Here is a 12,830-nt window from a genome sequence, read left to right as displayed (position 1 = left end):
ACAGGCAATAAAAGTTATTTTCCTGCATCCTTCCATTCCTTTTATTGCCTTTTCCCCTTGGTGACCTGTGCTGACATCAAAGCAAAATTCAGCTGTTTGAGGTTGGCTTGATCTCAGTTTGAGTAGCATCCGCCCCATCCTTTGTGCCTCCTTCTTCCTCTTTCTCAGTTGTGCAGGTTAAAAATCCCCCTGGTTCCAGCTCTTTTCTCTGCACCACTTCTCTGGATCTTAAAACTTGATAATAATATGGAGTTGTATTTATTTAGTGTCCCTTGGTGGTTTCCAGCCCCCAGCACTGAGATTGCACATGCTGTGTGTTGTGTGCAGCATCCCAAGCACCTGTTTTTCATGTGACACCTGTCATCAAGTTGAACTTGCTATGGGAGGTGTACCGTTCCCGAAATCTTTCCTGACTTGCTAAGCTGTGGGGTAACATGGCACATCCTTTGTCTCCTGCTGGGAGTCAGTGTGTGGCTTGGCAAGTATGAAATAAGTTTTCTTTTTTTGTTTTCTTTTTTTTTTTTTTTCCCCTTCTGAAAATGAAGACATTGTACCTAAAAAAGTAAGATGGGCCTGCAGAAAAGTAATTTAAAAAGTGTGCAGCAAAGCACTGAGCTTCAGTATTTCTGCACTCCTTTGCAGGGCTGGGGGATCATGTTTGTTTCTCTCCAAGCACATAGTTGTAAGGAAATTTTATACAGCTTTGAGCCTTGAGTGGTTCAATGAGGCATGTTACATTAAACCTGAGTGCTTTAATTGTTCGTTTCTCCTGGGAGGATTCTGTAGCAGCACCTGTGATCCCCTGCAGCTTTCTTTTGCTGGTGAACTGGTGGCAGATATCCCAGTGAAACTCCTGATGGGCTGGCTGAGCCCTGGCGTGGCAGAGATTTTGTCTGATGCTCTATGGACAATGATACAGGAGCAGTGTGGTGTCAGGGCTGTCATCTCCTGATAACTCAGCGAGGGTGGTGAGAGCATGAGTGAGGCAGTTCTGTGCCCTGGGGGTGCAGCGTGGGGCTGGGAACCTCTGGGAGATGTGGATATGGGGCTGTGGATGCCACCAGTCATGGTAAACACCTCGGCAGAAACCAGGGGGTGTATTCCCTGACACTTCCAGTGTCTGATGTGAAACTTACTCCTGAAAAGTGAACCATTTATATTGAGGATGGAGGCAGAAAATCAATTTTTACTACCTTGGGAAATGAGAACAACAGGCTCTGGAGAAAGACCCACTGCATAGTGACTTATGATCTATTTTTAAGGGATTCCTGCAGGTGTCTGACTCTTGTTTGTGAGCAGCTGTGGGATCTCCATCTCTGCCTTGGTGCTGGAAGATGATGGATTTTGCTTTCTGCCCAGCTTGGACCTGTGCCCTGAGTTTCACGTTCTGCCTCTTCACCATCTGTTCTTTGCTGGAAGAGCCTGGGTGGCACCTGCAGGGTGATTTTTTTTTCTCCAGATATCCGCAGTTAATAATGTCAGTGCCTGAGCTGACACTGGCAGGATAGTGGGAATACTCTCTCCTTCTCTCTTTCCCTCTCCCCAGCTTTCCCTGGCTCAAGCAATACCTGAGCCAGGCAGGATGTCTCCAGCCTTGTGTGCTTGCCTGGGTGCCTCGGGCACTGCATGCTCTGCTTCTCCTCTCAGGTTTGATCTGGAGCTGTGTAAACCCCGGGCGTGCTTGAAATGAAAATGGGTCTTATTTGCACAATGCAAAACGGGAAATGTAATTATAAAATGGAGGCACTGAGGAAGCAAAGAGAAGGCACATTTAAGTTAAACCCTACAGGACACAAGCTTGTAGTCTTGCATAATCTTTGTATTCAGTTTTCGCCCCAGAGGGAGTTCCTCATAGCCAGCATCTTAGTTTATTTAGTGATAATCCAGTACTTTTGGTTATTTGAGGGTGGGTAGCAGTAGCTGCCTGGCCTCAGGACTAGCCCATGTAGACAGGAGTTAAATCAGCACTAAATCTGCCTGCTCCAGAACTAATCGGAGCATTTTGAGCATGGGAAATCCTCTCATCACAATTTCCCTCATGCTTCTGCCTCCAGGAGCCCCTCCCTTTTGCCTTTGGTTTCAGGCTCAATCCTAAGGGTTCTCTGGTTTTTGCCATCCCATATTCTTTGCCAATCTGTGCAGGAGTTACATGTGGCTTCCCAATCCTTAACACTTTTTTTTTTCCTTTTTCTCGCTTTACTCCCTTTGCAAACATTTCCTTTGGCTGTACTCTTTTAATTAGAGTGTTGCTTTTAATCAAACTGGCTTTCCTCCCATTGCCTTTTCTGAAGTGACACAAAACTCTGTTGGTTGTGTATTTTGAAATCAGCAATATGCCTGTCTTAGCAAATACCACAGCTTCCAGCCTTCAAGGTGTTTCATGAGAGATGGCAGCAGCTGGAGTAGATGATTGTGCAGGTCCCTTCCAACTGAACTATTCTGTTTTATGAAGTTATTTTGTAGAGCTGGCAGCTGTGACTGCTCAGGTGGTCTCTCTCAGCCTCACCACTGCAAACTGGCCAAGACCTGCCACAAGCATTGCTCTGGCCCTTTGCAATTTGTTTTCCCTCCCACACTTAATCCCTGGAAGTGGAAAAATAAGAAGAATTTGGTGGAGTAATGCAAAAATTAAGGTATGCTTGGGGCTTCTGGGTGGAGGGGATGTTTCTGTATGGCAGCTCTTCACACAGTGTGTTCTCATCCTGGTGGCCAGAGCATCCATACAGGTGAGGATCAGGTGGTTTTGTTGAGTGAGGGCAGAAATCAAATTCTCTGTGGTTCTCTCCAGTCTCCCTTTGACATTTGTTATGCATATTTTGATGAAATATCAATGGTCGTTCTGGACATTGCTGGAAAAGCCTAGTGTTAATTAAAAACTCAGGTTTTGAGGGGTTTATAACTCACTGTGTTAATTTAGAGAATGCTGAAACTTGGCAGATGCTGAAGCAATTTCAGGATCCCAGTCTGCAGGCTCTGCATCTATCACCAGCAGCAGGAGATGGTATTTCCTAGCAGTAGGATACAATGCTCTAATTCCTTCAATTAGTGTTGCCTGTTTGGAAGCTTTGCTGCTGGAGACAGTGAGGCATCTTCCAAGGGGCTGCTTTGTCTCTCCAGAGCCAAAAGATTTTGTGTTTGTTTGAAGGGCGTCAGTCACAGACCTCAACATGGAGCAATTAGTGAGTCAATTGATTCAAATTAATTTTCAGTAGAGTTTGGGAACACAAAAACCCAATGAATATCTATGTGATTCATTGCCTATAACTTTATCAAGATTGCTTTTTAATTTTTGGTTTTGGGCAGTCAAGAGATCCGTGATTTCTCCAAAGTTAGATTCTCCTTTCTGACGGGAGCAGCATTGTTGCATTTGAGTGGTAGAGAACAGCAGATCGGGAAGCACATCAGGGGTGAAAACAGGGTGATCTGTAGCCTTTCTTTTCCAGGCTAGAAGGGCCCTGACATGATCATTTAGTGTCTGGGATTGGGGCCAGGCTGGGGGTGAGTAGCTCCTTTTGGGTGGCTTTGGTCCATGCTGAGGGTAGTGGTGAGAGATCCCTTGAAATATTTCACGTTTTGACTTGTCTACGACTCCCAAGCACTTTATTTTCATGAAATAGTGCCCAGCATGCAGAATAACCCAGTGTGTGCTTTGTTTTCAGGTGGTCCTACGCTGACTTTTTCAATAGGTACCGCGTGCTTATGAACAAGAGAGACCTCTCTAAGAACGACAAGAGGCAGATCTGTCAGACCCTGTTGGAAGACCTCATTAAGGTGAGCTGGGACCAGATCTTTGTCAATGATTTTAAAAGCACAGAACTCATGGCTTTGATGTGGTCTGAAATTGCTCCAGCTTTACCTGCTGCTCGTGCAGATGCTTCTGCACCCCAGGCAGCCTGGGAGTTTTCCCAAAAGGAGGGAGTCTTGCGAGGAGGTGGCAGGAGAAAGTGGGACATGGCATGTCTTGCTTGTGGTCAAGAGGAACAAATAATTTCAGTGCTGGTGAAGTCCAGAGTTTGCTGTCACTAGCTGCACATGAATGACTGGCCACTTTAAAAAAATGTGTTCCCCCAGCTCCTCCTTCTGGTTTTGCCTAACCACAGCTGGAGCACATTTCAGAGGTCCAGCCTGGGACAATGTCATGAACCTTAGTCAATCATGAAACACCTCTTTGCACAGATGAGTGGGAAAAGTGCAGTAAATGCCATATCTTGATGTGTGGAAGACTTTCAATGGCCCTGTGTGGAAAAGGCATCTCACAGATTGGGACTTTTTTACCATAAACTAATCAGAAGGTTTTGCCACCTCTCCTTACCAAAATTTTACTACTTGCTTGTAGGCATTGTTTTTAAATTGCAAATGTGCACGCAAAGGTTTCTTGCTGTTGAGTGGCCCAGAATGTGCCCAGCACCTTAGACAGGTTTTAATGTTTGATCTCTTGTTTTCCTGTGGGATTTTGAGGGATTTACCCGATTGGGTTTCTCTTTTTCCTTTTTGCACCCAGTGTTTCCCTTGGCTGCAGAGTCTTTTGCAGTGTGTGTATGATTTGTAGATGTAAGCATTCATTTTCAAGAAAGAAATCTTTAATCTTTGTGAGAAAGAAATCTTTTTCTGGAAGTGCTCTGGTGTTGCATTTCTAGTCTGGTCTAGTGGAAGGTGTCCCTGAGCATGGCAGGGGGGTTGGATATACATGAGGTTTAAGGTCTCTTCCAACCTAAACAATTTTGTAATTCTGTGATTTCTCTATTTACATAAAACCCAGCAAATAAAAAACCAAACAAAAAACCGCAAACAAAAAAACCCGCCAAACCCCAAAACCAAACCAAAAAAACCAGCCCCATAAAAACCCAAACCCCAGCAACAACAAAAAAAACCCCAAAGCCAACTAACCAAAAAAACCCCCCACAAACCACAGAAAATCCAACCCAAAACCCCTTCAAAATTTGTGTAAATATATGGAGTTTAAGACTGAGTCCTAGTGCTGCATTCCTTAATGGGTATATATACGCTCAAGTATAGTAAATCTAATAAGTCTAATGATATCTAATAATGTCTAATAAGTCTAATAATCGAGTAAGTCTAGTAATGGAGTCTAATAATATCTTCATTACCCAATTAAGAAGAGATATGAGTTGATAAATTTGATTCAAAGTGGTGTTTTCACTTTCTATCTACTGATCAACTTAAACAGAAAACAAAAAAAGAACAAGTAATGTTTGCCTTAATTAAATGTAGTTTCTTTTATGCTTTTGAAAAGGATCCAGACAAGTTCCAGTTTGGCCGTACCAAGATCTTTTTCCGTGCAGGCCAGGTGGCATATCTGGAGAAACTGCGAGCAGATAAGTTCAGGGCTGCCACCATCATGATCCAGAAGACGGTGCGGGGCTGGCTGCAGAGGACCAAGTACCAGAGGCTGCGACGAGCCACACTCGTCCTGCAGCGCTATGCCCGCGGGTGCCTGGCACGCAGGTGGGTCCTGGGGAGCCCCAGAGAGGGGCCAGCTGGGAAGTCAAGTGTGAAATCACCTCTGCTCACCTGTGTTTTCAATCTTTTGCATCTTCTAGATCTTAAACTTGGGGGTTGCATAGGAGAAGCTTTGAAAATACTCTGCTTGCTTGAAAGCAAGATGCATAATGTGCGTGTGGGTGGCACTGTGGTGAGAGTTTCTCACCTAAAGTCAGGACTTATTTCTGGCTCCTCTCCCCAGTTTTGTTAAAGGGCAAGAGGTCAAAATTCTTTGCCCCAAACTGGTTTCATATATACATTAGTTTAATTTCTGGGTGCTGGGCCAAGGTCATAACGTAGACAATCTGGTTATAATGAGATGAATACAGTACTCTGAAGGATTTATGTAAAAGTGTTTCATAGAACTAGTATTTTCCTGGGACTGCCTTTGGTAAAGGGCATTTAGATCAGCCAGGGAAGAGCTGTCTAGTTGGTAAGCACTCCTCCCCTGCAGGGACCAGGTTTGTGCCTCTGTGATGTCCAAGGGGAGTTCTCAGGATTGACTGGCTGTATCCTTTGTAATGAGGAAAATCACTCCAAATCACTGGCAGGGGGGCTGTGTACAGTAGAGAGTAACAGAGCTCAGAGTTGACTCGTTCTGTGCAGGAACCGCAAGCTCCCTCCTGTCAGTGGCTTGCTGGGGTTTATGTAGGTAACACTGCTGGAGAGTGAGCTGCTGGTGGCAGGTGTGGGGTGGATGTGAGGGAGCAGTGAAGCAATGGAACAGTATCCCAACACACTGGCCACCTCCCTTCTTGTGCCCCTTATTCAAGTCAGACAATCAGCAGAAGAACATCAGAGATACCAGCTGAATTCATGGTGGTGTGGTTGTGAAAGGGGTTGCTGCCAGGGAGAACCAGCTGCTGCAGAGTTTCTTCTACATAATTTTTCAGTTCCCCTCTTTGTGCAGGGTTTGTAAGGTTGGATGGCATCGGAGTAACTGCTGCCTCCTCTTTTTGGAGACAGACCATCTCTTATCCTCTTCAGTAAGCCCTGGCTCAATGGGTCCTAATGAGAAAACATTTACCTCAATCAGAGGAATATATAAACCAATCCGATGTGGCTCTTAGTTTTGATACACTTTTCACAAAATAAAAGAAGTGGATCAAATTTCTGAATAATGCTGCATGCTGAGAGCAATAAATGAATCATAAATTCAGCAAAACAGGCTAATTATCAAATTAAATGGAAGGTTTATGAGCATTTATTAACCGGTGTAACAGCAAATTGAACATGAGTTCTGCTGGAGAATGGGAGCAACGTGGTGCGGAGTTGACCACATCCCTCATTATTTACTGTCTCTGAATTGCTCGAGGCTCTACTCAGGAATGTTGCCAAAGCAGTGTACACCAGTTTAAATGCCAGATCAGTTTGCTGCTGTTTTCACTGAGCCAGTAGATACCCTAAGTGACACGTGCTTTTTATAGTCAGGGAAGTGATGGAACCAGCCTGGGCGCTGATTGGCGCAAGGACGCAAGGCAGAGAGTTCAAACCAAGGAAAACCTGGGGAATACTTGGGTTTAATGCTGTTTGGGAAAAATGAGGTGTGCTGATTTGTGATTCCAGTGCTCCTGGGTTCCATGGCTGCTGTCTGGTACAATGGAGGCTCTCTTAGCCCAGCTGTTGGGGTGCTCATTCCTGAGTACCATCAAGCCACACTGGACAAAAGGTTTTCCTCTCTGCCTGGTTTAAAACTTACTGCAACAGGAAGAAGTGGAGTTTAGTTTCCTCGCTGACCTTCCTCCTGTGCATTGCAGGCTTGCTGAGCACCTGAGGAGGACGAGGGCTGCCATCATCTTGCAGAAGCAGTACCGAATGCTGCGGATCCGCCGGGCTTTCCAGAGGATCCGCAATGCCACCCTCACCATCCAGGCTTTTGCTCGGGGCATGTTTGTCAAGAGGATTTACCACCAGGTACACCTCCAGGAGGGTCTTTGCATGAGGAGAGCCTTTATGTTTACTTCTGTGATGTGTTTGTTGTGGTGTTGTTGATGTTTGTGAAGCTGACAGCCCCTGGTGTTGCCGGAGAGTGGACGGTGACGGCGAGCTTTGCTATTGAAAGCTGTGAGAGCAAAAGAGATTTTGGCAGGAGCACCTCAGTGGAGCAGCTAAATGGAGTTAGTCACTGTGGTGCTGGGAGGCATTGTGGAGATCTGGAAATGTCACTTGATCTAACCTACGCTCTGCTAAAACCTCCCTGTCCCACTGGGTATGTGTCAGAGCTGCATGCAGGGGCTGCTCCCGGTAGGATGGGAAGACAAGGAGGGTCTGTCATGGAAGGTAATAAGTCATTTATTGATAGAAATATCTCTTCAATTAGTTCTCTCCTTTAGCTTTCTGTGTTAAACCAGGAGCTGGACACAAAGAATTTAGAGTTTGATGACAGCAGTGATACAGTGAGAAATCATTGAATCTAGGGGTGGTTTGGGTGAAGAGACCTTAAAGATTACCTCATTCCACCCCTTGCTGTGAGCAGGGTCACCTTCCACTGTCCCAGGCTGCTCCAAGCCCATCCAGTTTGGTCTTGGACACTGCCAGGGATCCAGGGGCAGCCACAGCTGCTCTGGGCACCCTGGGCCAGGGCCTGCCCACCCTCCCAGGGAAGAATTCCTTCCCAATATCCCATCCAGCCCTGCCCTCTGGCACTGGGAAGCCATTCCCTGTGTCCTGTCCCTCCATGCCTTGTCCCAAGTCCCTCTGCAGCTACTATCTGTCAGGTAACTGAGAACAGCTTTGGGGAATCTTCTGTCCACTGCTCAGATCCAGCACTGTGCTGGTAGTCACCTAAACTGGTGCCCAACTGGGTTGTGGGGCTACTCCAAGAAGTGAGAGGCATCATGAGGGGAAAGCCTGTTCCTGGGAATAATTGAGGTTACCTGGACACCTGGTGACATCCCAGAGAGACCACAGTTGTCCTTTGAGACAAGGCAGCTAGTGATAAGGAATTTGGGCTGCCACTGCTTTTTCAACATCTATTTTTTAAATTGGAAGCTTGTGCAGTGAGAGACAGCTGGTCCAGCAGTTAAACTCCCTGAGATTCAAGGCCACCCAAATCTTAACAAGGTATAGAAGTTGGCTGAAGGCCAGGCCTCTCTAATCTGAACACCCTTAATCTGTGGAGCACCTGGGTATAGATGTTGGATATAGGTGTTAGTTCCAGTGCATGTTCAGTGACAGATGCAAGGCTCTGGGTGATGATCTCTGGGGTCAGGGCATGCCCAGTGTCCACCAAAATTTTGCTGTAAAGCTGAAATAAGTCCCCAAGGCAATGCAGTGGGGTTTCTTCTACCTCTTTGGGCATCCCTAGCTTTCCTCATTTATGAATGCCAAGGCGGGAGACATACAAAGCTTATTTCACTGTAATTCTTGCTGCATCCTAAATTCACATAATCCCTTTATTCTGAATTAAAATTCTCAATTGCAAAGAAAGCCTTAGAGTGAAACAAAATATTTGTAAGAGAAGCTCATAGGATAACCTTTTCTGAGACAACTTAACCCAAACTAATAACAATAAAGTGTCTCGTAATCTTCAAATTCTCCTATTTATTTCCTTGGCAGACTGAAGCATAAGGAAGGTATTAACAATATGCTGTTTGTATCTCTAAAATGTCAGCCTTCAGTTATAGAGGACAAAATTGAACTGCCATTGACTGACAAGATAGCTGTAAATTTTGGGGAAGAAATTCAATGCAAACATTCCAGAAATTTCATGAAAACAAATACAAATTACTAGGAATTGAATCATGCTAGAGAACTGGCTGCAGACTGTAGTGAAAGGACTCACAGTTTTATTTGAAGGTTATCCACCTGATATGAAATCCCACTAGGACAGCATTTATCTGCAGTAAAAATTATCATAATGCAGAGGTGGAACACAGAAAAAATCTACAGATCCATTCTGGTGTGGGTTATATCTGATGCTGAGGGGCAGCAAATTCATTGCTAAGTGTTGGTGTGTCTGTTAATGACTGTTTATTCTGGAGCTGTGGCTCTGGTCGATCTCAGTGCTATTCTGAGGAGGTCCATGAAGTCGCAGTTAGGCCCAGATGTCACCTGCTCCCACCAAGTCCTCACCAACCAGGATCTTATCTCCTCACGTCAGTGGCCAAGCAGTGAGAGAAGCCAGGCTCCTAAGAGAGGTCTGGGTGTGTCCTGTCTGCATCAGTTGAGCACAGTGCCTGGAGAAGCCTCCAGGAGCAGGGTTTGAAGTACTGTCCATGAAAGAGAGGGCAAAACAACAGCCTCCATTTCCAGCCATCATGCCCTGCACCTACCAGGACATTCCTTGGAGGAGAAGCCCTTTCCAAGGCAGTTTGGGAATTGTTTAAGTGTCTGTTGCAGCCAAGCTGTTACCTGAACAGGTGACCGTCCAGGAATGGCCTTAAGCTGAAGGAAAGATTGGGAAGGAACCCTTGGATGTGAGGGTGGGGAGGCCCTGGCACAGGGTGCCCAGAGAAGCTGTGGCTGCCCCATCCCTGGAAGTGTCCAAGGCTGGGTTGGATGGGGCTTGGAGCAGCCTGGTCTAGTGGAAGGTCCCTGCCCATGGTGGATGAACTTTAAGGTCCTTTCCAACTCAAACTGTTCCGTGATTCCAAAATTCTGTGCCTTCTCTCTGTTAACTGTCCCATTGTGCCGATGTCTTGCAGATGCTGATCGAGCACAAGGCCATCATCCTGCAGAAGTACGTCCGGGGCTGGCTGGCCCGCGTGCGGTTCCGCCGGATCCGGGCCGCCGCCGTGGTGCTGCAGTGCCACCTCCGGCGCCTCAGGGCCCAGCGCCAGCTCCAGGCCCTGCGCATCGAGGCGCGCTCGGCACAGCACCTCAAGAAGCTCAACATCGGCATGGAAAACAAGGTGGTGCAGCTGCAGAGGAAGGTGGATGAGCAGGTACGTCCCGAGCTGTGCTGGGACAGGCTGGGCCCAGCTGCTGCTTTGTGCCTTTCCGTGTTGTCTGGGAGGGGTCATGGTGGTGGCAGCCAGGCATTTGTAAGGGTGGGACACAGAGCTTGCTCAGGGAGCTGCACAAGATGCAGTGGAATTGTTGTGGGAACTGCCCAGCAGGGCTCGGAGGGGGAAGATAAAACGGCAGTTTTGGAAGGTGTTTCTTGAAATCCAAGGCAGCTCCATGTGGGATCCAATGTCACAGGTTTGGGGCTGAATTGCCCTGCTGTGCATTTTGCTCTGTGAGCACTCAAGGTGCAGAGTGTCTGCCACCACTGGTGCTATGAACCATGTGTCTTGAGAGTCACATTCCCTGGAAGATGAATGGCAATTTGGGTAAATACTTTACAAAGTAGTTTGAGCATGTTTGTGTTGCTAGACACAGCAACTCTCCAGGAGTAAGGGGAAGGGTAGGATGGTGTGATGTGACAGATCCCTGCGCTGGATGACTTGATGATCTTACAGTGACTATTTGATCACAGGGACATCTTCATCAGTTGCCACTTGCCATTAATAAGCTGCAGAAAAATTGTTTTACTACACACTTAGCAGAATAGTTTTTCCACCTACTGATATGTGCAAGTTACTCTGTTAAATACCTTCTGTGTTGCTGTACAAGGAATTGAGGGGTGATCATAAGAAATTTTGAGTGGGACCTAGTTGTATTGACTGATGCCAACAGGGAAATTCATATCCACTTGTATCCTTAAAGTGGCTTCTTACAGGTGGGAGAGCATTCTCTTCAGTCAGGATAACTCCTTATTTGTAGCACCAGTTAGTGGCAATTCCAGTTTATCATTCTGGGATGTTGTCAGGGACCCTTGTCCGTCCCACACAGCTCCCTCGCCACCTGAAATCTCCCCAGCTCTGTATGACGTGAGCAGTCCTGTGATGGTGGTGATGACAAATGGCTCTGTGGTGGCTCAGATAGTGCAGAGTCAGGACACACAGGGGTTTGCATTGCTGCGGTCACTCTCACTGCAGTGTTAATTGGCTGCAGCGCTATAATTCCACAGCAACAGAGTTCAGCGCTCAAACCCTGGTGTTTAATTTTAAAGTGCCTGTTTCCATACTTAGATTTTGCTAACAGTAGCTTAGGAATGGCAAACTCTCATCATAAGGTTTGATATGACCTTTTATCCAGAAGGTAATTTGGTGGAATTAAATAGGATGAGTAATTCCAGGTCCAGGTATTTTGGGCTGAACTTCTGCGAGGAGTGTGAACATCAGTGTTGGATCTGCTGGGCTGCTGGACTTGGCACTGGAACATCAGTAGTGTTTTTTAGTTTCTATTTTTTCCAATTTCCTTGCTAGGAGAAGTGTGGGAGTGGAACAATAAAGGAAAAAAAAAACCCCAGTGTTTGATTAACGCTGGCTTTCCTGTCACGGGTTATGAAAACAGCAGAAGGATCTGCTTTAGGGAAGGAGTCATGGAGAGCTTTTAACCAGGCAGAAATAATGGTCTTGAGCTCATCTTGCTCTCCCTCAGTCTCTCCACAGACCATTTTGAAGGGTATTCTTTGATGCTTTCTGTGTAGCTTTTGCAGGAAAGAATTCCTGCTCTGGATTACATGTAGTGTTCTGTCCAGTGAGCTGACTTTAACCATCCTTCCAGGGCTGCCAGGTTTCCGTGGGATGCTTTGGAAGTGCTAATGAGCACCGTTCCAGTAGATTTTGTTTTCAGTGCATTGAATCTTTTTTCTGGCACGGTGCATTTGCTGCATCATAGTTTTCCTGGAGGATCTTGCTTTCAGTCCTTGCTAATCTATAAACACAACCTTTGAAAATACCAATTAACTTTCTAAGAAAAAAAGTATATAGCAGGTAACCTGGAAAGCTGCAGTTGTATTGGTTTTTTTGAGTAGCTGTGGAAAAAAATGTTTCTATTTCTGCTATTTCAGCTCATGCATGAGTAGAGATGTAATCCTCCCTGTGCCCCTAAGGAAGAGATTTTTCTTTGAAAACATTAAAACCTATTATTGTATGTCAGCCTCAGCTCAGATGCTCTGGCATCTGTAACTGGAATAATTTAATTAAGTTTTTTAATCAGGTAAGGGATTTTTTGCACACACAAGAAAGATTTTTATCTATTTTGCTGCAAAACATCCTTATTGGAGCACTTCCTTTTCTGTTTACATTGGATCATGGTTTTTTCCTGTTTCTTTTTTTTTCTTTCAATTAATTTTCTTTAAATCTGTTTGTTGGAATTGCCTGAGACACTTTAAGGCTGGTACCTAATTTAGTGTTCCATGTTCATGTAGCCAATATTTAGGCACACTGTGAGCTCTCTCTGCACTGTCTCTGCAAGCAGCTCTATCTCCGTAAGCATTTATTGTGAATAAAACTAGTTTGGGTAACAGGAATGATGAATTTGTTGCATCTGCCTTT

The 12,830-nt window shown here is 45.7% G+C and overlaps 2 protein-coding genes across 2 annotated transcripts in view; both read left to right on the top strand.

Annotated features, from left to right (window-relative positions):
• The window catches only part of LOC309585102 (large ribosomal subunit protein uL22), a 369,655-nt gene that overhangs the window by 184,368 nt on the left and 172,457 nt on the right, over positions 1-12,830 (top strand). The gene's annotated exons all lie outside the window — the stretch shown is intronic.
• The window catches only part of MYO5B (myosin VB), a gene marked incomplete at both ends in the record, with an annotated part of 146,343 nt that overhangs the window by 96,110 nt on the left and 37,403 nt on the right, over positions 1-12,830 (top strand). Inside the window, 4 exons of the mRNA XM_082301027.1 lie at positions 3,660-3,771; positions 5,255-5,466; positions 7,260-7,416; positions 10,149-10,388. Of these exons, the coding sequence (XP_082157153.1) occupies positions 3,660-3,771; positions 5,255-5,466; positions 7,260-7,416; positions 10,149-10,388 (721 nt within the window). The remainder of the gene's footprint in view (positions 1-3,659; positions 3,772-5,254; positions 5,467-7,259; positions 7,417-10,148; positions 10,389-12,830) is intronic.

Source organism: Coloeus monedula (assembly GCF_965178545.1).
Source record: "Coloeus monedula genome assembly, chromosome: Z".
Taxonomy (NCBI): domain Eukaryota; kingdom Metazoa; phylum Chordata; class Aves; order Passeriformes; family Corvidae; genus Coloeus; species Coloeus monedula.
The sequence above is the reverse complement of the archived record's forward strand: the minus strand, read 5'-3'. Positions and strand labels throughout refer to the sequence as shown.